The sequence below is a fragment of the Monodelphis domestica genome, chromosome 2 (genome assembly GCF_027887165.1).
Source record: "Monodelphis domestica isolate mMonDom1 chromosome 2, mMonDom1.pri, whole genome shotgun sequence".
NCBI classification, from domain to species: domain Eukaryota; kingdom Metazoa; phylum Chordata; class Mammalia; order Didelphimorphia; family Didelphidae; genus Monodelphis; species Monodelphis domestica.
Genome location: NC_077228.1, coordinates 259,527,586 through 259,552,296, shown reverse-complemented (window position 1 = coordinate 259,552,296; position 24,711 = coordinate 259,527,586). Strand labels below are relative to the sequence as shown.

Here is a 24,711-nt window from a genome sequence, read left to right as displayed (position 1 = left end):
AGCAGGTATGGGAGATGAGGGAAGTAAGAATTCAAGCATCTAATTCCTCATTTAATTCCTTTATTACTTATCCCAGATTGGTGGAGGTAGTCCTTAAATGTATGGGCATCCTCCTGAGTTCCTGGAACCAAAATCCAAGCTGAAGATTTTGACCAAGTCTTCTGGGGTCACAAGGGCAGCTTGGCCAGTCAGTAACAAATGTGACAGAGGCTAGCACTAAAGGAAAAGTGCCAGCTGAAGAGTGTGTGAAACTGATCACCTCGATGGGGGAGGGGCCCCAGGATTTTGGGAATCTAGAGGAGGAGGAGGAGGAGACTGGCTGGTAGAGGAGTTGGTCTCTCAGTCTTGAGAAGGTGGAAAAAGACTTTCTCCAGAAGGTTATCCATTTTTCCTGCTGGTGACTGGAAATCTTTCCCCCAACATTTCCCAATTGAAAAGACTATTGAAGAGGAAACCTGAAAAACACATTTTAAATCTTCAATGTCCGACTTTACTTCAGCTCCTGTTGCCCTGAGTCTGAACTGTGGCCAAGGGGCCAAACCCAGGGTGAGTCAGCTTGACTTTCTCTCAGGGGGCTCAGGCTGCCAAGGCCTGAGATCCCCCAAACTTGAGGAGGGAGGGAAAAGGGTTTTATATAAAGACAGGGACCCCTTTTCCCCCCACTTTCCTCTCCCATTCTTTCCCTGCTAATTATTCCTTTGTATTACCTTGATTGAGTTGACATTAAAATAGTTAACTTTTTCCCAGGCTGTGTGTGAGTGAACAGATCAAGGGGAGACCCTTTGGTCTCAAGTAGTACACGCGCGCGCGCGCGCGTGTGTGTGTGTGTGTGTGTGTGTGTGTGTGTGTGTGTGTGTGTGTGTGAAACAAGAGGGACAAGAGAGAATCTGGGAGAGCAGCCTTAGCTAAGGGGGAAGGCAGAAGAGGGAAAATATTCAAACCCCCTCTTCTCTCTCTGAGCCAACCCTAAACATCAGCTGTCTCCCCTGAACCTCACTTTGAGAAGGGAGGTTCTCCTCTCTCTCCCCCTCTCTATACTGAAAGTCTTAACCCCTCAGGTTACAACTAAACCACCCCTCAAATACACAATCAGCTCTATAATCTTGGTGATCCTCTCCAATAATCCATCCTCCATCCAGGACATTCTCTGCTCCCCCTCCCCATATCAATAATACCCCAATTTCACTTGCAAATACTCTTATCACTGCTGCCTTCTCACTAAACATCTTACCCAAAATAGAAACACAAAAGAAAAACAACTGCTTGATCATATAGTTCAATGGGGATATGATTGGGAATGTAGACTCTAAACGATATTAATAATATGGAAATAGGTCTTGATCAATGATACATGTAAAATTCAATGGAATTGCTCCTTGGCTAAGGGAGGGGGGTGGGAGGAAGGGAGGGAAAGAATATGAATCATGTAACCATGGAAAAATCTGCTAAATTAATTAATTAAATAAACTTAAAAAAGAATGAAAGCTGCCCTCCCCCCCCCCCCCCCGCAAAAGAAATGTCCCCAAAGGTGACTCACTTGAGGCCCCTTTCTGCAAAGTGTCCAAGGCATTCCACTTCAAGGTGGGGATCTTGGCACCATTAGGAGAGTCAAGAGAATATGGACCCCTAAAGTGTTATGATTTTTTCCCTTTGATCCCAGAGAAGGTGAGACAGTCCTGGAAGGATGATGATTTTTTGGCTCCTGGTTCCTCACTGGGGTCAACCTCACACTACTGAGAAGCTCCATCTCATTTTCCACTAGACATGTGATCCCCCAGGGTCAGAGGGGCTTCAAATTTCAGCTAGTAAGAAAGCTTCAGGTAGCCCCTCTACTCTGTCTCCTCTATTCCAATTTTTCTTCTTCTATGATATCCTTCTGACCATAAGGAATTTATTAAAATTGTATTTTGTTTCTGTATTAGTTTTTATATTTTTAAATTTATTTTTAATTCTGAATTTAAAGAATACCAAAAAGAGAACATTTTCAAATTCAAAATTTTACTTAAAAATAGAATTGCATATGAAACTATGAATCTTTATTTTGTACAGATGGCTTTCGGGGGAAAAAAGTACATGGAAATTCAATGTTATTTTCAAATATTTCCTGCTTGTCTGTATTTCCCATTGAACTTCCTTCTGTTCCCTCCTGTGCATTTTATTTTATTTTTTAAATTTTTCCTCATGGTTACATAATTCTTTTTTTTAAAATAATATTTTATTTGATCATTTCCAAGCATTATTCATTAAAGACAAAGATAATTTTTTTTTCCTCCCACCCCCCTAGCTGATGCGTGATTCCACTGGGTATCACATGTGTTCTTGATTCGAACCCACTGTCATGTTGTTAGTATTTGCATTAGAGTGTTCGTTTAGAGTCTCTCCTCTGTCATGTCCCCTCAACTGCTGTTGTTGGGCAGTTGCTTTTCCTCGGTGTTTCTACTCCCACAGTTTGTCCTCTGCTTATGAATAGTGTTTTTTCTCCTAGATCCCTGCAGATTGTTCAGGGACATTACACCGCTACTAATGGAGAAGTCCATTACATTCGATTATACCACAGTGTATTAGTCTCTGTGTACAATGTTCTCCTGGTTCTGCTCCTCTCGCTCTGCATCACTTCCTGGAGGTCGTTCCAGTCTCCATGGAATTCCTCCACTTTATTATTCCTTTTTGCACAATAGTATTCCATCACCGGTTACATAATTCTTGTTGTCTCCCTCCTCTCTTCTCTCTCCCCTCCCGGAGTTAACAAGCAATTTCACTGGGTTACAGATATATTAATATTCAAATCCTATTTCCATATTATTCATTTTTGTGATAGAGTAACCTTTAAAATCAAAACTCCAAATCATATACCCATATAAACAAGTGTTAAATCATGTTTTCTTCTGGATTTCTACTCCCACAGTTCTGACAGGTATACCATGTTCACCTAATTTACTTATATCACTCTTTATGTTTAAATAATATACCCATTTTGATCTTATCTTGGTAAAGGATGCAAGATATTAATCTAAACCTAATTTTTGCCAGACTTTTTTCCAATTTTCCCAGCATTTTTTGTCAAATAGTGAGTTCTTATCCCAAAATCTGGGATCTTTGGGTATATTGAATACAAGATTGCTGAGGTCATTTACCCCTAGTTTATTCCATTGGCTCTACCTATCCATGAGCAATTAATATTTTTCTAATTGTTTAGGCCTGATTTTATTTGTGTAACAAATGTTTTGTAACTGTGTTCATATAACTGCTGGGTTTCTTTTGTTAAGTATATTCCTAGGTATTTTATGTTGTCTATAGTTATTTTAAATAGAATTTTATTTTCTATCTCTTGTGTTGAACATTGGTGGTGGTAAACAGAAATGCTAACAATTTATGTGGGTTTATTTTGTATCCTATAATTTTGCAAAAGTTAATTGTTTCTATTAATTTTTTAGTTGATTCTCTGGGGTTCTTTTGTAATCTCACAATAAAGCTGGATTCCAGTTCTCAACCAAAGACCACCTTTGTGAGCAGCCCTCTTTTATAACACAGTTGAGTTAGAGATACCGAAATGATGTCAGAACTACAATGGAAGTTGACATAAGTAACTTGACTATTATCACTCACTTGGCCTATATCATTGATGCAAATAAGTCCAATACCCAGGGTCACTGGTGGAAGTAGTTCCTTTGGCCATCGAAGTCAGCATACATATTCCACATGCACTGGTGACTTTGGTCTTGGACACCTGCAGGGGTTCTTAGATCAATTACAACATAAGGATAAGTTGTTTTAGAGCAATTGCAAAAGTATGAACAGAGGTATTAGACTCAGGTCCTGTGGCCTTCGGCTGAACATAAAGGGTACATAGCCAGTATCATATATCAGTAATGTATATCTTTTGAAAAGAACCTAGTCTCATTTTAGCCCTAGTGTACATTAACTTGGGGCATAGCCTTGGTCAAGAAACACAGAATAATAACCAAGCAGAATATCAAAGATGCAGTTGTGTTGGCCTAGGATAAATAAGGTCAGAAATTTAAATGGGGGGCAGTAACAGACTAGGAAATATATATACGTAAATATATATAAAGTCTTACAGAATATATAATATATATAATAATAGAATCACAGGGGATATGGAATTTCACATTCATATTAACCCCTCCTCTGATCCAAAGAAAAATATTAATTTTTCCTATGAATTACTTTATGTATACTATCATATCATCTGCAAGGCACTCTAGTTTTGTTTCCTCATTGTCTATTCCAAATCCATAAATTTTTTTTCTGCTCTTATTGCTACAGCCAGCATTTCTAGTATATTATTAAATAGTAGTGATAATGGCCATCTTTGTTTCATCTTATTGGGAAGGATCTACTTTATCCCCATTATGGGTAATGCTTACTAATGGTTTTAGATAGATGCCCTTTAAAATTTTGAGGAAAGGTCCTTTCTAAATTTCTAAAATTTTTATAGGAAATGATGGTGGTATTTTGTCAACACTGTTTATTGGTTCCAAGGCAAAAGAATAGTAAGGGCTAGGCAATGAGAGTTAAGTGACTTTCTGTGGGTCAAGTAGCTAAGAAGTGTCTGAGTCTAGATTTGAACCCAGAACCTCTAAACTCTAGTTCTGGTTCTCAGTCCAATGAGGTACCTAGTGGCGTGTGTGCACGCGCGCACACACACACACACACACACACACACGAACTTTAAATTCTAGAAAAATAAGAATGAATCAAAATAGCAATACTGGAAAAGGTAGTTAATACCAATTACACATATCCTTAATGTAGAACTTTATTCTGGTAGAAATCTTAAGAATGTGTAAAACAAGGAGGTTCAGCTAGTTGGCTAAGAGGAAAGAGAGTTAGGGCTAGAGACAGAATATCTTGATGTCAAATCTGGTCTCAGATGCTTCCTAGCTGTGAGATCCTGGGAAAGTCACTTAATCCTAACTGCCTGGCCCTATCACTCTTCTGCCTTGGAAACAATACTTAGTATTGTTTCTAATATAGAAGGTAAAGTTTAAAAAGAAAAATCATAAGGAAGAGGTCCATGAGAACAAAATAAGCCTAATATTCTTTTTCTTGGTGAACTTATAATATAATCTAATAAACAGGACAGAAATAGAGGAAGCAGATGGAGATAGGGCCAGATTAACTAACAACTGCAGACTCTCCAAATGGATCTTCGTTCCATATTTCCATACACATGGAAAGCAGTATTTAAGGAAACTTTCCTGGAGGAGGTGGGAGTAGAGAGCTTGGGAATTTGGAAAGGGGGAAAGTTGAAAGGAGGACAAATATATCTTGAGGGGAAAACCTCTGTTTTAGAAATGGGAAAAGAAGGGAAATGATAGGGTTTTGGGGGGGGGGGGAGGGAGAAGACTATGCCAGAGAGAGAGGGGCCAAATAGTTTGGGAGTTTAGACTTTCCATGAGAGAACAGAAGAAAGATAAGTATAATCACCCAAGCAAAGAGGCCCTTAAATCTGTCTCAATGTAAATAGAAAGAGCTCTGGTCAAGAAGACTTCTCTTCCTGAGTTCAAATCTGGTATCATACACACTCAAGAAAATCTCAAATGGGGTCATGGAGAGTTGGACACACCTGAAATGACTGAACAACAACTAGCATCACAAGACTTAGTCTCCAGGAGAACACTGTACAGAGACTGATACACTGTGGCACAATCAAACGTAATGGACTTCTCTACTAGCAGCAATACAATGATCCAGGGCAATTCTGAGGGACTCATGAGAAAGAATGCTATCCACATCCAGAGGAAGAACTGTGGGAATAGAAACACAGAAGAAAAACAACTGCTTGATCACATAGGTCGATGGGCTCTAAAGGATCCCCCTAATGCAAATATCAATAATATAGAAATATGTAAAACCCAGTGGAACTTCAAGTCAGCTATGGGAGGGGATTGGGGAGAGGGGAGGGAAAGAACATGAATCTTGTAACCATGGAAAAATATTCTAAATTAACTAATTTGAAATTTTTTTTTCTCAAAAAAAGACTTGGTTTCTAAACTCTGCTAAGCTGAAGTAGCTGTGTGACCTTGAACAAGTCATTTTACTTCTACGAGTCTCATCTTCCATCACTGTAAAACGAAGCAGCTGGATTAGGTAACATCCAAAGGGCCTTCCTATTTTCATATTCTATGGATCTGGGCCTCAGTTAAGAATCTGAACTTCTGTTTTAGTCCTTTATGTTGAGCCTTTGACTCTCTGGTACTAAAAGTGTTCTGGCATTAATCTCTGATTCTTGACTTCAGACCAATCTATTTCCCAGGAGGGCCGCCTGTTTGACTTTTCCCTGGTGGATGGAATCCAGGTCAATGTGATCTAGGGGAAGAGACAGTATCTGGCTGTCCCTCTGGTTATTTTTAAGATGGAGCCTGATGGGAAGATGTTACCCATAACCATCCAGATGAGGAAACTAGGCATCCTTCTACCTTGACTTCCTCTTCCCCACTGTCTCCCCACCAACCCATTTCCTGGGACAAAGACCTTTGATCTCTCTGCTCTGCCTCATCAACCTCTCTTTCTTTCAAAGATCCAAGGATCTGATGCTTTATCAAAAGAACAATGACTAGAAGAGAGGTCCTGGGTTCATATTCCTGCCTCTGATGATGTGTCACCTTGAGCAAATCATTTAACCTCCTCTGATCTGCTGAGGTCCCTTCCATGATTACAATTATATTGATTCTTTAGTCCTCTAGCTCCAGCCTCCCTGCTCTAGTTTTCCAGTCTCTCCCTACTCTTCCTACCCACAGATCCCTCCCTCTCTATGTTTCTGGCCAAGACCCGAGTCAAAAATTCTGGCTTCTAGCTTCATGAACTGCAAGCCCATCTGCTGAAGATCCATTTGGTGGCAGAGGTGTTTTGGAATGCACTCCATCTTCAAGGTACCCATAATCCTATCTTAGAGCTACCCTTCACATTCCTCTCCAGTGAACCTAGGGAATAGGATCACTTCTAAAGTTTCTAGAAACCAAACCCAATTACAGCTGAATCTTTAGTGTTACTTGTTTTAACTCAACTTTTTCAGTCCCAAATTCTTTCCTTTCCCCTTTTCTACCCATTCAGAAGGAAAGAAAAATAAAAAAAACATTGCAAATATGTATAGTCATACAAAACAACTTTCTGATTTGCCAAGTTCATACTTTTTTTAAGATAGAGAAAAAATTTGATTCAAATCTGTTCTCTGAATCCATTCTCTATCTGGAAATGGCTAACCTTCTTCATCATGAATTTATTAGAATTAAGGTTGGAAGTTATGTTGACAGGAGGTAACAAGAATTTCAGAATTGACTGTCTTTATAATATTTCTGTTGTCAAAATTGTTCTTCTAATTCTATTCATTTCTCTTTGAGTCAATTCATATGTCTTCCAAGTTTTTATGATTTCTTACAGCAAAATCTTATTCTATTAAATTCATAATCTATGTCTTGTTCAGCCATTCCTCAACTGCTAATTCTTTATCACCATAAAAAGAGCTTCTATCAATGTTTGTAATACTGGTCTTTTTCTTCCTTGGATATAGACCTACTAGGTGTATAGATAGGTTAAAGATATGCATGGTTTAATAGTTTTTAGGATATGATTCTATCCTTTCCAGAATGGATGGAATAGTTAGATCCACACAGAATCCATTAGTGTATCTATTTTCACAATCCTCTCCAGTATCTGTCTCTTCCTTTTGTACATTTTTCATCAATCTGATGAGTGTTAGGTGGTACCTCTGTTGTTTCAGTGAGCATTTCTCTGTTAGTGATTTGAGGTAATATTGATATTGACAACTTTGATTTCTTCTGAAAACTACCTATTCATATCCTTTGTCCATTTATCAATTGGGGAATGACTCTTATAAATATGATTCAGGTCCCTATATATTTCAGAAATGAAATAATTACCTAAAAATCTTCCTGCAAAGTTCCATACCCCTTCCAAGAAAGAATTTCTTGCTTTTCTCCTAATTTTAACTGCATTTGCTTTTGTTTGTAAAAACATTTTTAATTTTCTACAATTAAAATTATACATTTTATTTCCTGTGCTCCATTGTCTTGGTTTTTTTTTTTTTGTTAATTCTTCTCCTATCCACAGATCTGAAGAGTAATTTCTTCCATACTCCACTATTTGCTTCTGACATTTTGCTTTATCTCTATTATCATAAAGCCTTTATGAGCTTATCTTGGCATACAAAGTGTTGATGTATGACTAGTTTCTGTCAGACTGCTTTCCAGTTTCCACAAAAGTTTTTGTCAAAATAGTGAATTCTTACACCATTTTTTTCCATTTATCAAATATTCAGTTGTGTTCATTTGCTTCTGTAGAAGGCGTTTCATTGAGTTCTCATATCTAATGGTTGTGATGATTATAGCTTTGTAGAGTTAGGGTCAGTTTGAGATCTGCAATTGTTCGGTCCCCTTCCCTCTCATTTTTTTTTAAAGGATTCTTCTATTATTCTTGCCCTTTTGTTCTTCCAGGTGAATTTTGTTATTTCTTCTAGCTTTAGAAAGTAATTCTTTGGTAGACTGATTGTATTAGTACTGAATAAGTAAGTTAATTTAGGCAGTACTGTATCATAAAGGTTTGGCCTACCAATAAACAATTAAATTTATAAAATTAATTAGATCTGTTTGTGTGAAGAGTGTTTTGTAATTGTGTTCAGATGTTTCCTATGTGTGACTGGGCTAGTAGACTGTCAAGTATTTTATACTTACTGTAGCTATTTTAAGTACAATTATTCTATTTCTTCCTGTTACATTTTGTTGGTAATATGCTGATGATTTGGGTTTATTTTATATCCTATAATTCTGCTTAAATTGTTTCACTTATTCTTTTAGTTAAGTCTCTGGGAGTTCTCTAAGTGAATCATTGTATCTGCAAAAAAGTGCTACTTTTGTTTCCTCTTTGCTTAAACGTCAAATTTTTGATACTGTCTTATAACTATAGCTAGCATTTCAATTATATTATTCAATAAGTTATTCTGGACATTCTTGCTTCACCCTTGATCTTCTTGAAAAGACTTCTAGCTTATCTTCATTAGTGAAAATGCTTGCTCTTGGTTTTAGATAGGTACTAGTCATTTTAAGGAAAGCTCTACTTTATTCCCATGTTTTCTTTTGCTTTTAACAGGCATGTTGCATTTTGTAAAAATCTTTTTTTTACATCTATTAAAATAAACATTATTTTTATTGTTTTTGTTACTAAAATGGTTATTTATTTTAAATTGTTAATCTTAAACCTGTCATATTCCAGGCAGATTATAGGGTATAATTTTTGTGATATAATACTATAACCTCTCTTCAGGGCAAGTGGTTTATAATTTCCCCCCCTTTGTTTTAATTCTCTCTCTGTTTAGTTAGCAAGATCATATGGGATTTGATGGAACTGCTCTATCTACTTTTACAAACAGTTTATGTAACCTTGAAATTCATTGTTCTTTAAATATTTGGTAGAATTCATTCATCAATACATCTATGGAAGGTTTTTTTCACCTAGGGAGATCATTTATGACTTGTTCCAATTTCTTCTCCTAAAGTAAGGGTAAAGTAACCATTCTGGATGGCAATTTAGAACTATGCCCAAAGAGCGCTAAAAAACTGCCTGCCCTTTGATCCAGCCATACCATTGATGGGTTTATACCCCAAAGAGATCATAAGGAAAAAGACTTGTGCAAAAATATTTATAGCTGCACTCTTTGTGGTGGCAAAATATTGGAAAATGAGGGGGTGTCCCTTGATTGGAGAATGGCTGAACAAATTATGGCATATGCTGGTGATGGAATACTATTGTGCTCAAAGGAATAATGGACTGGAAGAATTCCATGAGAACTGGAACAACCTCTAGGAATTGATACAGAGTGAAAGGAGCTGAACCAGGAGACTGATACACTGACACAATTGAATGTAATAGACTTCTCTATTAGCAGCAATGCAATGATTCAGAACAATTCTGAGGAACTTATGAGGAAGAATTGTGGGAATAGAAACAGAAGAAAAACAACTGCTTGATCACATGGGTTGATGGGGATATGATTGGGGACATAGATCCTAAACAATCACCCTAGTGCAAATATCAAAAATATGGAAATAGGTCTTGATCAATGACACATGTAAAACCCAGTGGAACTGTGAATGGGCTATGGTTCAGGGGTAGAGGGAGGGGAGGGAAAGAACATAAATCTTGAAACCATGGGAAAATATTCTAAAATAATTAAAAATTTCCAAATTTAAAAATGAAGTAAGAATAAGTATTCTTCCTGTTCTGTTCATCTGGGCAATTTATTATTTCTGTAAATATTAATCAACTTCATTAGAAGTTAGTTTCTTTACAACATTTAAGCATTATTTATTAGATCTGAGAGCAAAGTATCCTGGGAGGCATCTTTAGGAAAATCACGTTCCTAATCTAGTCTAAAATTTCTTCCTAAGTGAAATGAAAATGAATCAATGACGTCTCCATCCTAACAGGTCACAAAGTTGTTCAGTCACATAAAAAATCCCACTTCCAATTCTTATTTCATCTTCCGGTCGACCATACATACAGTATTTGGGAGAAAGAAGAGGGGAAGCTGGTATTTGTCCCTGGACCCTGTAATATAGCACACTGTGGGGGATGAAAGTTCCTCCCAGCCACCCCTTTTCTTGGGAACTATAGGTCTCTAGTGGTCCAGGGCCCCATTTTCTCCCTCCCTGCCAACTCCCACACTCCCTGGTTTGGCTCCTCTCCAAAGTTAGGAACTGCCCCACCCCACCACATAGAGGAAACCTCCTCTCCAGCCCTCTTAGCCTCCCATTCCCTACCCCTTCCCCCACCCACCCCCTCAAGGCCCCTGCTCTGGACATGCCCCTTGTCCTGACCCTACCTCTTGGGATCCCACTCCAGCCTCTGTTCCTTCTGTCAGCCCAGACACTTGAAGCTAGGATTCAGGTTAACTAAGATCCAGGATCAGCCCCGCTCCTGCACTTCCTGCAGTATTAAGCCCAAGCTGGCTGCTTACTATGTGGAGGAGGCTGAAAGAATGAATGATTGAAACCCTTTTGGGGTAGGACCAGAGAGCGTTTGCTAGGAATCCTGGGAGCCCACTTTGAGGAGTTGGGAGAAGGAGGTGGTGGGGGAAAGGCCCAGGATTTGGGGGGGAGAGCAAAGGGAAAGAATTTATTAAGCCCCTATTAAGCGCTGATGATACAAAGACAAATGACGGACCACAGACCCTCCTCTCAAGCAGCGGGTAGGCGGAGCAGTTGATAAAGCCTGGGAATCTGTTAAGAAAAGTTCAAATTCAACCTCACACCCTACTCTTTGCCAAGAAAACCCAAAAGGAACTCAGGAAGAGTCAGATACGATCTTGAGAGTGTCAACATGGAAAAAACACAGAACCACTAAAGTAGTCAGTAAAACCCAGTCTTTATAATCAGAATAGTGTTCAATATTTGGCTGCCACACAGAGTCAAACCCCTAAAAAACACAGAGCCAAGAGCTCTGGGACTCTGGGAATAGTATCTCTGAGAGGATCACCATGGGAGATAATTCTCTAAAGAACAATAGATCTTGGGGACTTATATACCTTTTAGGGAACTGGGGACAGTGAAATATGATCAATTGGTTTTATAATGGCTACAAGGAAAAGAGAAGTCCAAGACAGGATAATCACAGGGAATCTGATGCATTATGGTGGATACAAAAGGGAAAGGGTCCAGCCAAGGGCTAGACTATCTGGGAGAGGTCTTTGATGCAATGGGAATAACTTCTAAGACAAAAAGGGCACTTAACATTTGATTATATCTACTAGTCCCACCTAAACTGAGATCATTAAATTTTTAAGGTCTATTGCTCAGTCTAAAACTCCTCTTAAGGCCTTTTCCCTTTCCTAAGGGGAAGAAGCAAAACTCAGGGTACCATATTTCAAGTTGACAAGAGTCAAGTCAAAGTTAAGACCAAGGGCAGGTTTGGAGAACTTTTTAAGGAGCTTATGAAGTAGCACCTCCAGCTGTGAGCTACAATTGACCTAAGATCTACCTACCCACACAGAAAAAATTGCAGGGATTTAAAGTATCCAGTCATAAGACCTAATGCATTAAATGCACAGAATGGAAGTGGGACCCAATTAATGTTTACTGAGTGAATGAAACTCGAATTATGGCCAAAAAACTGAATCTGTATCCCTCCCCTTCTCTTTCTTTGGAGAAGACCCCACTGAGATACCTTCCAGATACTAAACTGAACACTCCCCAGTCTTGTTTCCCAAGCTTCCTCCAAACCCAAAGAACCCAGAATACCCCCAAGACTTCAACAGTCAACAGTTTGCTATCTCTGTGTCTGCCACAACATCATCCAGTCTCCTCTTACTCTCCCCATACCTCCTCTTCCTCCATTCCACCAGGCAGTTCTGCTTTGTTGTTTCTTGCTCTTCACTTACTGCTCACCGATTGAGGTGAAAAGCTGAATAGTATCAATGTAAAAGAAAAATACTGGGAGCAAACTTCTGAGTGAAATAGAATGTATTGTTAATGCCCATCTCACACAAATCCATGGTCTACAGAATTCCCAGTAGCCTGAGATGTCTAGCTGTTGAAACAGTATTTATATAGGAGCTAGAGTACAGAAATTCCATTTATAGGAGGTCTGCCAAGTGGGGTCTTTCTTGTGAAGGTCATTCATCTTTCCTTGGAAGCTGGGCACCCTCCTCTTGGCAAAAAGGGGTGGGGTTTTTCTTGACAAGAAGGTCAAGATAAGATTGTCTTACCTCTTTTCATTAGGCAGATTGCACAACCCTCAATTCCATAGATGATGATGAGGATAGCCAAGTTATTCTATAACTTCAGAGCAAATGAGATAACAATCCTAGAAAATTCTGAATATATTCCAAGCCTCTTCCCTTAGCAAAGATATATTCAGAGAATTAATTTATCCATTTTAAGCACACTACAATGGTCCTTTAGTGTGGAGGCTGCCAGATCCTGTGTAATCCTGATTGGTATTCCTTGATATCTGAATTGTCTCTTTCTGGCTTCTTGCAATATTTTCTCTGTAGCTTGGAAGCTCTTGAATTTGGCAATTATATTCCTGGGGGTTGTCTTTTTAGGTTTTAATGTAGAGGGTAATCTATGGACTCTTTCAATATCTATTTTGCCCTCTTGTTCAAGATTATCATGCCAAGTTTTCTATTTATTTCTAGGTTTTCAGGTAGGCCTATGATTCTCAAATTGTCTCTCCTAGACTGGTTTTCCAAGTTAGTTGTTGTCTCAATAAGATATTTCATGTTCCCTTCTAATTTGTCATTCTTTTGACTTTTAATTCTTGCCTTCTTGTGAAATAATTAGCTTTTACTTGCCCAATTCTAGTCTTTAAAAACTGATTTTCAGCTATGATCTTTTGATTTTCCTTTTTGGTTGAGGCTCTTACGCTTTTCATGGCTTCCAACAGGCCAATTATGATCTCCAAGTTGTTTATCATTTCATTTGATTTCTGGGCTTCTTTTTCCAAGTGGGAGATTCTGTCTTTAAACTTTTTCCCACTTTCCTTGCTAAGTTTGTTCTATCTTTCTTACTTGTTTTACCACCTCCATTCTGATCTCCTGGAAAGCTTATGATCAATTTTCATTTTTTTTGGAAAGTTTGGATGTATTTGCTTGTTTGTAACCCTCTGCTGTCTTCTCTGTAGACTGCTGTTTTTCACCATAGAAATTATTCAGGATCAAAGTTGTTTTGGGTTTTTTTTGGTGGTTGTAGATTGTAGTTCTTGGGTGTTGATGGCCATTGCTGTGTTAGTTTTTTCTTCCCTTCCCAGTCAGAAATCTGAGTGAGGCAGGTAGGCAGGTCTCTGTGTATTGAGCTACAGAATGGTTTTTTCCCTAAGGTTATTTTTCAGTCTACACAGTGTCTGTGGGCAGGCCCTCTTTGCCCTATTTCTTTACCCAACCTCTGTGTTCCTCAGCCTCCTGGGGTCTCAAGTCTCACTGCTCTCAGGGGTAAATCTGTGGAGTCCTCAGCCAGCCCCCCAAGAACCTAGATATTGCCCCACACTCGCTCTGACTCTGGCTCTGTAGATGGAGTGGGGGAGGGATAATCAGATCCTGCTTTGGTAGGAGTAATTTTACCCTCTTAGAGCATGGAAATGCCCAAACCCTGCCTACCTTCAAGGCTGCGCCCTACAGTAGAGTCCCTTTACTCATCTGATTTTGGTTTTTGTCCTTTTGATGTGCTTTATATTGGTTGGTGGTGAGGAGAAGACCCTTGCTTCTACTCTGTAGCCATCTTAGCCTGGAAGTCTCTAGATTCTGTTTTTGTTTTCTCCCTCCATCTGGACTGGTATACCTGGGTTCCTAATGCCCCATGCACTTTGCCCAATCCCCTACCCAGCACAAAGAATGTGACACTGGAAATGGTGATGGCTTCTAACCAGTGTCTACCAGGAATGCCTCCAGATATCTTCAACATGGCAACTGGGTCAAGTTCAATCATGATGAATAGATGGGGAGTTAAAATTGAGAGCCAGTGGTTGGATCTAAATCTCTGAAGGAGAGTGTAGTACAAAAGTCTCTCCCTACAACAATCCATCTCCCAGTAGCCAAGGTATGTTTCCTTAAATACCATGGTTCTTTATTACCTCCAGAATCAAATACAAAATTTTCCATTTTATAATAAAACCTTTCTTAATGTATGTCCCCTTCCCCACTTCACCCATATTTCCAGCCTTCTGACAACATACTCCCCACCTCTTACTTTGTGTTCCAGTGACACTAGTCTTCTTGCTGTTTCATGAACAGGACATTCCATCTTTTAATAAGTTCCAGACTCCCCACCAGGCTTGGAATAATCTCCCAACCTCCTGACTTCCTTAAGTCCCAAGTAAAATGCTGTCTTCTACAGAAGTCTTTCCCTACTACTCTTAATCTTAAGTGTTTTCATTTTGTTAATTATTTCCTATTTACCCTGTATCTAGCCTGCACATACTAGTTGTCTCCTCCATTACAATATGAGCTCCTGGACTGGACTATCCTTGGACTTTTGGTAGTTTCAGTATTTAGCACTGTGCTTGGCATTTAAGAAATGCTGACCTGGGAAGCTGGGTGGCTCAATGGATTGAGAGTCAGGCCCAGAGATGAGAGGTCCTAGGTTCAAATCTGACCTCAGACACTTCCTAACTGTGTGACTGAGTCACTTCACTCATTACCTAGCCCTTACTACCACTCTTCTGCCTTAGAATCAACACACAGTATTGATTCTAAGATGGAAGGTAAGGGTTAAAAAAAAAAGAAAGAAATGCTTACTGACCAACTCTAGATTTAGAGTGAGATCTGTGTTTGAATATCAGCTCTTATAGGCCTTTTGTGACCTTAGACTAGTCCCCTCTCTGAGTCCAAGTTACATCTATGAAATGAGAATGGATTGCCTGAACTAATTATAGTGGTGGTGGCAACAGGAGCTGGACCAGAAAGTTTAAGGTTTCTTCCAGCTCTAAATCTTAAATTCCATTAAAGAGTTTCTTCAATGATCTTTGGAAGGAAATGATTGTTCTATCTAGCCCAGTTCTCCTAGAACAGTACAAAATCAATACTTCTCAAACTCTGGGAAGCTGGCTATGCTGCGCAGAATTAGGGAAGATTTGGATTCCCTGGAGAAAAGGATTATAATATTTGGTAAAACTTGCCCTATGAATAACTTAGTCGAAGCTAGTGGAAAAGAACCACCCTCTTCCCTGAGCCCTTTAAAACATGCCTTCCCAAGCTCACAGGGACTTTAGTCCTTTCCCTAAAGGATCCGAGAGCCCACTCTTAAAAACGCCTCCATGCTGGATGAAAGGAAAAAATAAAATAAAGCTTTCTCACTGACTTGATACAGGAGTAGGAATCCTGTCAGCCACTTACCAACTGTGTGATTTCAGACAAATCATTTAGGCTTTCTGGTCTTCAGCTGCCTTAGCTATAAAATAGGAATACTTCTATTCATGGAAGGGTTGTGAGGAAATTAGTGGGAAAAAATTTTAAAATCTTGAAGTACAAATTATGTTGTAAAACATAAATACTATTAGCTGGAAGGGGACATAGATATGTCCTACCCCAAACATCTTCATTTGGAAAAAAAAACAAAAACGTAAAGTCATATAGTCTGGCAAAAGCTACATGAGATTAGAAAAATTATGCCTAATTATATAAGAAAGGAACAGGCTATTTTCTTTCTGGTATCTGTCCAATTGCTTATCTGCTCCCCACATTCCCCTCAAAACAAAAAAGGCAAGTATCCTGTCCCTAGTATCAAAGCCCTCTTATTTCCCATTCAGGAAGTCCAAGTTATCTCGAAAGAAACCACAGCTATCCACCTCCCCAACTCTTGCCCATTTTCTTTGACAGGTCCCAGCCTATCCCCAGGTGGAGAAAGTGGAGGCTTAGATTGAGAAGGGTGGGGACTGGATAGGCACATGGGCGGATATGGGAAGGGCTTCTCCACTATAAGACTTGAGTCAGTTACCAGGGCAGACACTGGACAGCAGTAGGAAGAGCTCTGAGCAACTTTTCCTTTACTCTTCTCCCAGCATCCAGAGTCTCCAAACGTGATGGGTCGGTACAGAGTACGTGTGGCCACTGGAAGCTTTGCCTTCTCAGGGTCTACCAACCAAGTGCAGCTGTGGTTGGTTGGGCAGCGTGCAGAGGCGGAACTGGGGCTGCAGCTGCGGCCCACTCGAGGACAGGTCAGCTGGGTGTGGATATGAAGGGGAAGTCGGGGGGACTGAGTAGTCTGGGTGCCACACATTGGGATAGTTGAGTCAGGAAACTTCTCTGGGACACCTGGAATTCTCTTCTTATAAGCCAATGGATTTATATAAGAGGAAATCTTGAAAGGGCAAGAGCCTTTGTATGGCCTTCTAGGGTGCCCAGGATAGGCCATGTACCCCAGAGTCAAAAAGTTGAAGAGGAAGGGATAGAGATGTGAGACATGTAGAAACAATACTAAATTTGGAACCATAAGATATAGGTTAAGATGTCCCTACTCTGCCACCTAAGGATCTAGTTTGTTCCTTGGTAGCCAAATCACTTTGCCTTTCAGGGAATCAGTTTCTTCCTCAGTAATATGAGGGTGATTGGCCAACATACAAATTAGCTTTTACATAAGTTCTGAAAAGCACTATGGAAATGTAACATGTTACTATGGTTCCATTTCCCCTTTATTCTCTTTGCATTTTAAAAATTATTTGTCAGGGGGCACCTGGGTGGCTCAGTGGATTGAACACCAGACCTAGAGACGAGATGTTTTAGGTTCAAATCTGGCCTTAGACACTTCCTAGCTGTGTGACTCTGGGCAAGTCACTTCACCCCACTGCCTATCCCTTACCACCACTCATACCCATAACACAGTATTAATTCTAAGATGGAAGGTAAGGGTTAAAAAAATATTATTATTCAAAACCCTATTTTTTCCCTCAATCTCAGATCACTCCACCACCAGGGAAAAGAAAAACAAAATACTTGAGACAAATATGCATAGTGAAGCAAATTGGGTCCTAAATTGGCTGTGTCCAAATTATGGGTCTTAATTTGCATTCTGAGTTCAGCAAATCATGAGTCCTCTGAAATCATGAGTTGGTTATAATCAGAGTTCTTAACTCTACCAAATATATTTCTTTTTATATTGTTGTTATTGAATATACTATTCTTCTGGTTCTGCTCTCTTCACTCTGGATCAATCTATTCAAATCTTTCCAAGCTTCTCTGAAACAGTTGCCTTCATTTCTGACAGCATAGTAGTATTCCATTATCTTGATATGTAGCCAGATATGAGGGTCAGCCTCTGGGATGACTCATTTAAGTCCCTTGCCCATTCTGACATGCTGTTTTCTAGGAGCTATTATGTATAAATGATCTAGAAAAAAATTATCTTTTAAAGATGTTCCTGAGGTATATAACTCACAAAATATTATCTCTAGAAAGGATTTTAGAAGGCATCTAGTCTAACTCACATTCCTTTTACCTGTTGAAAAGCTACTCATCCCTCAAGATTCAGGGCCGAAACTACATCCTCCAAGGAGGCTTCCCAATCCTTGCTTCCTCTGTTGGCTTTCTTCAGACTGTATATCTTTCATAAACTAGTGTTCTTAAAGAAATATGTAAATGTTTATTTAATTGCATAAATCCCAACTACCTAACCCAAGCATGATCCTACGGATAAATAGATATTAGAGATAGTTTTATGGTGAAATTTTCACCTTTTAAGATTGTTATAATATTGAACAATGGCCGCCAAGGAATTTACTTATGAAATTCCTAAAATGAAACACTCAAGTCAGAATGGAGTTTATGGAGGTTTAATCACAATGGGAGTAGGGAAAAGGAGAGAGAGAGAAGGAGAGAGGAGAAAAGGGAAAGGGGCTACTCAACCTCTGACCAAGGCAGAGGGAGTTTAGGCCCAAAGGGCCAAGTTGGAAGGAATCAGTCCTTGACTCATGTGACCAATCTGAAGGGAAGCTGTCTGCGGGCCTCCTCTCTGTTCAAACTTCTAACACGAAACTCCCGTCTAGCTCTCTCCAACAGGAAGTGCGCGAATTCCAGAGGCTGTTCCCTACCTCACTTCCTGTGCCTCACAAGTGCCAATGGTGGCTCTAGCTTGGCTTAGGACAGATAGATGTTAAGGAAGGGATGGGGGGAGAGGGAAGAAAGGAAGCAAGCAAGCAAGAAAGCACAAAAGAGTTTCCTCTAAAGCATCTTTTCAAAATTTCCATCTAAGGCACAGTGTCTTCATGACAATAGACCTACATTGAAATCTTACCATATTTATCATATCAGGCTAAACTTTTTCCATCTGAAGTTTCAGGTCCCTCATCTAGAAAATGGGGACAATACTTGACTCTGAAGTATAATTATGTAACTCCTGGTTCTCCTACCTTCTCCACCACTGCCACCTTAGATGGAGGATTTTGAAGTAGATGTCTCAGAAGACCTGGGGCCCCTCCGGTTTGTGAAGCTCCGGAAAATCCACCTCCTGCTGAAGGATGCCTGGTTCTGCAACCACATAACTGTTTGGGTCTCTGAGAAGAGCATGGAGGAGGCGAAGGAGATAGTATTCCCTTGCTACAAATGGGTGCAGGGAGATGCCATCATCTGCCTGCCTGAGGCTACTGGTGAGAAGGGTGGAGGCTGGAGTGGGGAGAGGGCAGAGGACTTTGAGCTAGAAGGGAGGTTTCCATTAATTCATACTAATGCCCTGATTTAAAAGAAACAGAGACTCACCAAAGGAATGTGACTTGCCCAAAGGTGAGGGTGTTTAAGGTTGAAAAACTAGAGGGAGGGAGGGCATATGGTTTTCTCAGTGGATTGAGAGTCAGGCCCAGAGATAGGAGGTCCTGAGTTCAAATCTGACCTCAGACACTTCCTAGTTGTGTGACCCTGGGCAAGTCACTTAATTCCCATTGCCTATCCCTTACCACTCTTCTGCATTAAAACCAATACTAAGAGGGAGAGAGGAAGGGAGGAAGGGAAGGTTGGAGGGAGGAAGGGAAGAAGAACAAGAAAAACAGGAGGGAGGGTCGAGGAAAGGATCAGAGGAAAGGCAGAAGACATAAAGAGGGAAAGGCACAAGGAAGTCAGAATATAATAAGAGGACAGGAAGAAAAATTACCTGTCAGTTATGACATAAATTAATAGCTTTCCCTGGGTGAAGCCAAGAACATGAGGAAGAGAAGGGAGTGTCTGACTGTGGGGAGTTGGTGACAAAGACAGGTGATAATGAAGATCTCAAGAGTAGATGAATGTGAAGAATGTGATTTTGGATAACAGGAGATAGGGGAGTGAGTGAAGGTTGGGTATAGATGGAAAAGAAAGCATAAAAAACTGGGGCAGAGGAAAAATAGGGACAGGAGGGGTGAGGTGGGGTGGGGATACAGGAGAATAGGAAACTTGCCCTAAGACTGAGCAGCAGGAAAGAGAAGGATGGGAGATGGGCTGGACACAGAGACAGAGAGGAACAGAAAATGGGATAAGATTCAGGAAATTGTAACAGATAAACGAGACCTTGTTCCCATATGTTCCCAGCTTGGATGATGGGAAATGATGTCCAAGACCTGTTTCAGAAACACAGAGAAGAGGAGCTGGAGGAGAGAAGGAGATTATATCGGTGATGTCCCTGACCCTTGACCTCTCAATATCTTAAATTCTGACTCCTGGACCTGATCTTATTTACATTGTGACTCCTGACCCTTTAGTAGCCTCTAACCTTCTCTATCCCTTGCTTTTTAAACCTTCACTGACACTATTAACTTTTAATTTCATGGACCTCTAGCTGGGCCACCTGGAAGAAAGGGCTACCATTGTCAATTGATGCAACATCAGAGAAAGACCTACCTCTGGATGTGAGATTCCATGAGAATAAGAAGTCTGACTTTGAAGGAACACTGATTGCAGGGTAGGAATGAGACCATAAAGACAAATATGTGGATTAGGGAAATGGGAGGCATGTTGAAATTCAAGCAACTAATTCCCAACTTAATTCCCTTACTTCTTATCCTAGAATGATGAAGATTATCCTTAAACGCATATACACTCTTCTCAATTCCTGGAATAGCTTAGAAGATTTTGACCAAATCTTCTGGTTCAGCAAGAGTACTCTGGCTAGTCAGTAACAGTTCCATAAGCTTGGTGATCCTCTCCAATAACCCATCCTGACATTCTCAGCTCCACTTCCCCATTTCAATAACAGCTCATTTCTACCCTCCCTCCCCCCACATATACTAATCACTGTTGCCTTTTCTCTGACCATCTTACACAGAAATATGTCCCTTAAAGTGGCTTCTCTCCTGATGATATCTGGGGCATCCCAGGTTGGGGGGCTCATACCTGGTATGATAGAGGTACCTGGGGTATTTTGAATTCATCCCTTCTGCCCCCAGAGAAGGTGCGCCAGTCCTGGAAGGATGATGATTTTTTTGGCTACCAGTTCCTCAATGGAGTCAACCCAACACTGCTGAGAAGGTCTACCTCACTTCCCAACAGACTTGTGATCCCCAAAGAGGCAGAGGGGCTTCAGGTTCAGCTGGAAAGAAAGCTCCAGGTAGTTCCTCTCCTCTTGGTCTTCCCTCTACTCCAATTCTTTCTTCTTCCTTTGCATCTCTGTGACCAAGAGAATTAAAAAGGCTCCTAGGGATCAAGTTAGGTCAGTTTCTAAACACAGTTACATAGACATATTCATTTAGGGAAAGGATTTCAACCTATTGCACAAAGATAAATTGATTTTAAGAATGAAGGAACCATAATTAAATCCTAGAAAAACAAGCATCAGTCAAGACAGTATGACTGGAAGAGAAAGTAGTCAACAATACTAATTCAACACCCATCCTTCATATAGAACTTCATTCTGGGAGAATCTTAAGGATATGTAAAACACAAGGAAGAGATCCATGAGAATAAAATGAGCCTACCATTCTTTTTCTTGGGGAATTTGCAATAAGGGAATCAGAGCAAAAAAAAAATAGAAAGCATATGGAGATAGGGAAAAGTTAACAAATGAAGCCTCTTTAAATGGATCTTGGTCCTGGATCTCAGAGCACAAGGAAAGCTAGAGAAAAGTGAGTGAACAAATAGCATGATATATGGACACTTTTGTGGAGGAAAAAGGAGAGGAGTGTTTGGGAGGTTGGATGTGTGTGTGGTGTGGGAACAGATTGAGAGAAGGGAAAATATATTGTAAGGAAGAAGAAAATCTTTTCTTTTGGAAGTGGGAAAAGGAAGGTGATGGTAGAAGGTATGTTTGGGGGAGATTATGCTAAAGAGATAAGTCAATGCAAAGGACTCTGGAGTCAGCAAAACTGGTCTCTAAATCCCTGCTGTGCTGGAGTAGCTGTTATTCTGGACAAGTCATTTCACTTCTCTGGGCCTCTCAGTTTCCTCCACTGTAAAATGAGGGGGTAGGACTAGATGACTTCCAAAAGTTCTTCACTTATCACATTCTGTAGGTCTGGATCTCATTTAAGCATCTGTTTCTCTCTTTTAACTCTGGTATTAAAAGTGTTCTACATTAACCTCTGATCCTTGACCTCAGACTAATCTATTTCTCAGGAGGGCTGCCTGTTTGAAGCTGATTTTTCCCTGTTGGATGGAATCCAACCCAATGTGATCCAGGGGAAGAAACAGTACCTAGCTGCCCCCCTAGTTATGTTTAAGATGGAGCCTGATGGGAAGCTGCTACCCATGGTCATCCAGGTGAGGGAACCCAGATATCCTTCTACCTAGCTCCCTAATCCAGCCTTCCTCCACCCACCAACCCTTTTCCTGGAACCAAGACCTCTGACCTCTCTGCTCTGCCTCATCAATCTCTCTTCCTTTCAAAGATCCAGGGATCTAATGCCCTACTTTACACATTTAATTCAACTAAAAGAGCAGTGACTGGAAGAGAAGGAAATCCTGGGTTCACATTCCTGCCTCCTCTAATGATATCTCATCTTGGGCAAGTCATTTAACTTCCCTTCAGCCTCTGAAGTCCTTTGTAGTTCCAGGCTTATGATTGTGTTGATTCTGTTGTCCTCCAGCTCCAGCCTCCCTGCTCTAGCTCTCCAGTTCCACCACTCTTCCTGCCCTCAGATCCCTCCCTCACTTGGCTCCTAGCCAAAGCCTGGGTCAAAAATTCTGACTTCCAACTGCATGAACTGCAAGCACATCTGCTGAAGACCCATTTGATGGCTGAAGTGTTTGCTGTAGCCACCATGAGGTGCCTCTCAGGGATGCACCCCATCTTCAAGGTACTCACTCTTCCTTACATATACCCTTCACATTCCACTCCTGTTATCCTAGGGCAGAGATGGATTGCCACCATGGACCCTAAGGGAAAAGATGGCTAAATCCAATTACAAGGGAATAGTCAGGTAGGGTTTCTTCACACAAATCAGGCATTATATGTTTCACCTGACAACAAAGAATCCTGGGAGGCAGCTTTAGCTCAATGGATAGAACAAGTCTTTTTCCTTGTCTGGGCCTTAATTTCCTCCTCTGTGAAATGAAATGGAGCCAATGATGTCTCAGGTTCTTTGTAATTCTTACCTTCTAAGGTTCCATACTGTAATAATGTGAAAACTCAGTGTGTGCTAAGCACTTCTGGTGGGCCTTACACTGATAAAATCTCTGAAGGATTCAAGAAATGATGTGGCCTCTGAGGCCTTCAGGAGGGTTACAATCTAGTGTAGGGAAGTTCTGGGCCCACTTTGCAGCTCATGATAGCCATCTACAATCTACAATAGGTACTACAATCTGCAATCACTCAGGTGCTCTCTCTTCCTAACATTTCTCTCTCCCTCTCCTCCTGTCCCTTGCTCCCACACTCTTCCCTTTTTTCTGCTATCTTACACCATCTCTTTCACTTACCTTCCCTTTCTTCCTTCACTTTGAGTAGTCAGGAATGATGATGGCAGAGATGGGAGGAAAATGTGTGGACCAGGCTACCTGAATTGTAGAGTTTGTGCAGGGGAGAAGTGAGAGGCTTTTAACGTATTTGGGGACCAGATCTGTGGAGACTTTTTTTTTGTTGAAAGTTGGTGTTTAAAGATTAAGCTGCATAGTAGAATGGAGATAGGCTAAAAACAGTGAAGTCAATTAGGTTGTAAATTACAGGAATGAGGTGACTGTGAGAAAGAAGGGAGGGCAGGATCTGGGCCATTAGAAAGGAAGATTCAACAGGGCTGGGTGATTAGAGATGGGGAAGCCAGGGAATCTGGCTTGAGTAATCTTTTGACCTTGAGGGACAGAAACTGAAGAGTTGCTATGAATGGAGATACAATTGGGGGGGACATATGGTGCGTATCACCACAGTGTACCATTTAAGAGGAAAGAGATTTTTGTTAGCTAGACATATAGCAGTGGAGATTGAGTGAAAGATCCAGGGTGAAAATGTAGATTTGGGCCTTTCTCAATACTGTAGGAAAACAACCATTGTGGGGAGGAAGAAGAGAAGCCATGAAAGGAAGGTAATGTAAAAAGAGATTACAGAGATCCAGATGGTAAGCGATACCTCAGTGATTGAAGAAAGAAACTGCCAAGATCTGGAGAAAATGAGATGAAAGACTTTAAGCTAATCAGAAGAAAGAATGCAGATGAACTTGGAATGTTAAACTTTCTCAAAAATACATATTGGGGGAGGGGCAATCTGGTGGCTCAGTGGTTTGAGAGCCAGGTTTGGAGAAGGGAGGTCCTGGGTTCAAATCAAACCTCAAACACTACTTAACTGTATTACCCTGGGCGAGTCACTTTATCTCTATTATCTAACCCTTACCGCTCTACTTTGGAACCAATACATATTATTGATTCTAAGATGGAAGGTTAGGATTTTTTAAAAATACATATCAAGTGACTCTCTTGCAAGACTACAACAAATGACCACTACTCCTCATCATAGTATTCAAAACTTTCCACAATTTGGCCCTATATACAATGATCCCTCACCTATCGCTGGAGTTATGTTCCAGAAACCCCCACAATAGGTGAAAATCCATGAAGTAGTGGTGTTATATTTATTTTATTATTTATATATACATTTTAAGGCTTTATAAACTTGTTTCACTCTCCTATAAACTTTTTCTACACTTTCGTAACCTACAGTCATTAAGCCAGTCAGTACCCAGGATACAGCCAATAGTGTGCCAAGATAAGTGTAACTCCATGATACAGAATTAGATATACATTTTTTTAAAAAACCGGTGATACAGTGAAGCCCTAATGAAGGTGAACCACAAGTGATTATT

At 40.3% G+C, this 24,711-nt stretch overlaps 1 protein-coding gene and 2 long non-coding RNA genes across 4 annotated transcripts in view; 1 reads left to right on the top strand and 2 right to left on the bottom strand.

Annotated features, from left to right (window-relative positions):
• LOC103106430 (uncharacterized) overlaps positions 1-24,711 on the bottom strand; it is a 60,500-nt gene that overhangs the window by 27,462 nt on the left and 8,327 nt on the right. Inside the window, exon 2 of one of the 2 annotated variants that reach the window (XR_008916485.1) lies at positions 18,282-21,094. The exons of the other annotated variant lie outside the window; for it this stretch is intronic. This is a non-coding gene — a long non-coding RNA (uncharacterized LOC103106430). Of the gene's footprint in view, positions 1-18,281; positions 21,095-24,711 lie in introns of those variants that run through there. 2 annotated transcript variants of the gene reach the window in all.
• Positions 44-10,740, bottom strand: LOC103105729 (uncharacterized). Its single transcript, XR_001628180.2, has 3 exons — positions 5,591-10,740; positions 3,607-3,727; positions 44-455 (listed from the first exon to the last, which is right to left on the bottom strand). It is a non-coding gene; the product is annotated as an uncharacterized LOC103105729 (long non-coding RNA).
• LOC100015746 (polyunsaturated fatty acid lipoxygenase ALOX12) overlaps positions 423-24,711 on the top strand; it is a 32,326-nt gene continuing 8,037 nt past the window's right edge. Inside the window, exons 1-9 of the mRNA XM_001365497.4 lie at positions 423-546; positions 16,531-16,686; positions 18,897-19,110; positions 20,021-20,102; positions 20,268-20,390; positions 20,496-20,599; positions 20,875-21,035; positions 22,040-22,183; positions 22,510-22,719. Of these exons, the coding sequence (XP_001365534.2) occupies positions 481-546; positions 16,531-16,686; positions 18,897-19,110; positions 20,021-20,102; positions 20,268-20,390; positions 20,496-20,599; positions 20,875-21,035; positions 22,040-22,183; positions 22,510-22,719 (1,260 nt within the window). The 5' untranslated portion in view covers positions 423-480. The remainder of the gene's footprint in view (positions 547-16,530; positions 16,687-18,896; positions 19,111-20,020; positions 20,103-20,267; positions 20,391-20,495; positions 20,600-20,874; positions 21,036-22,039; positions 22,184-22,509; positions 22,720-24,711) is intronic.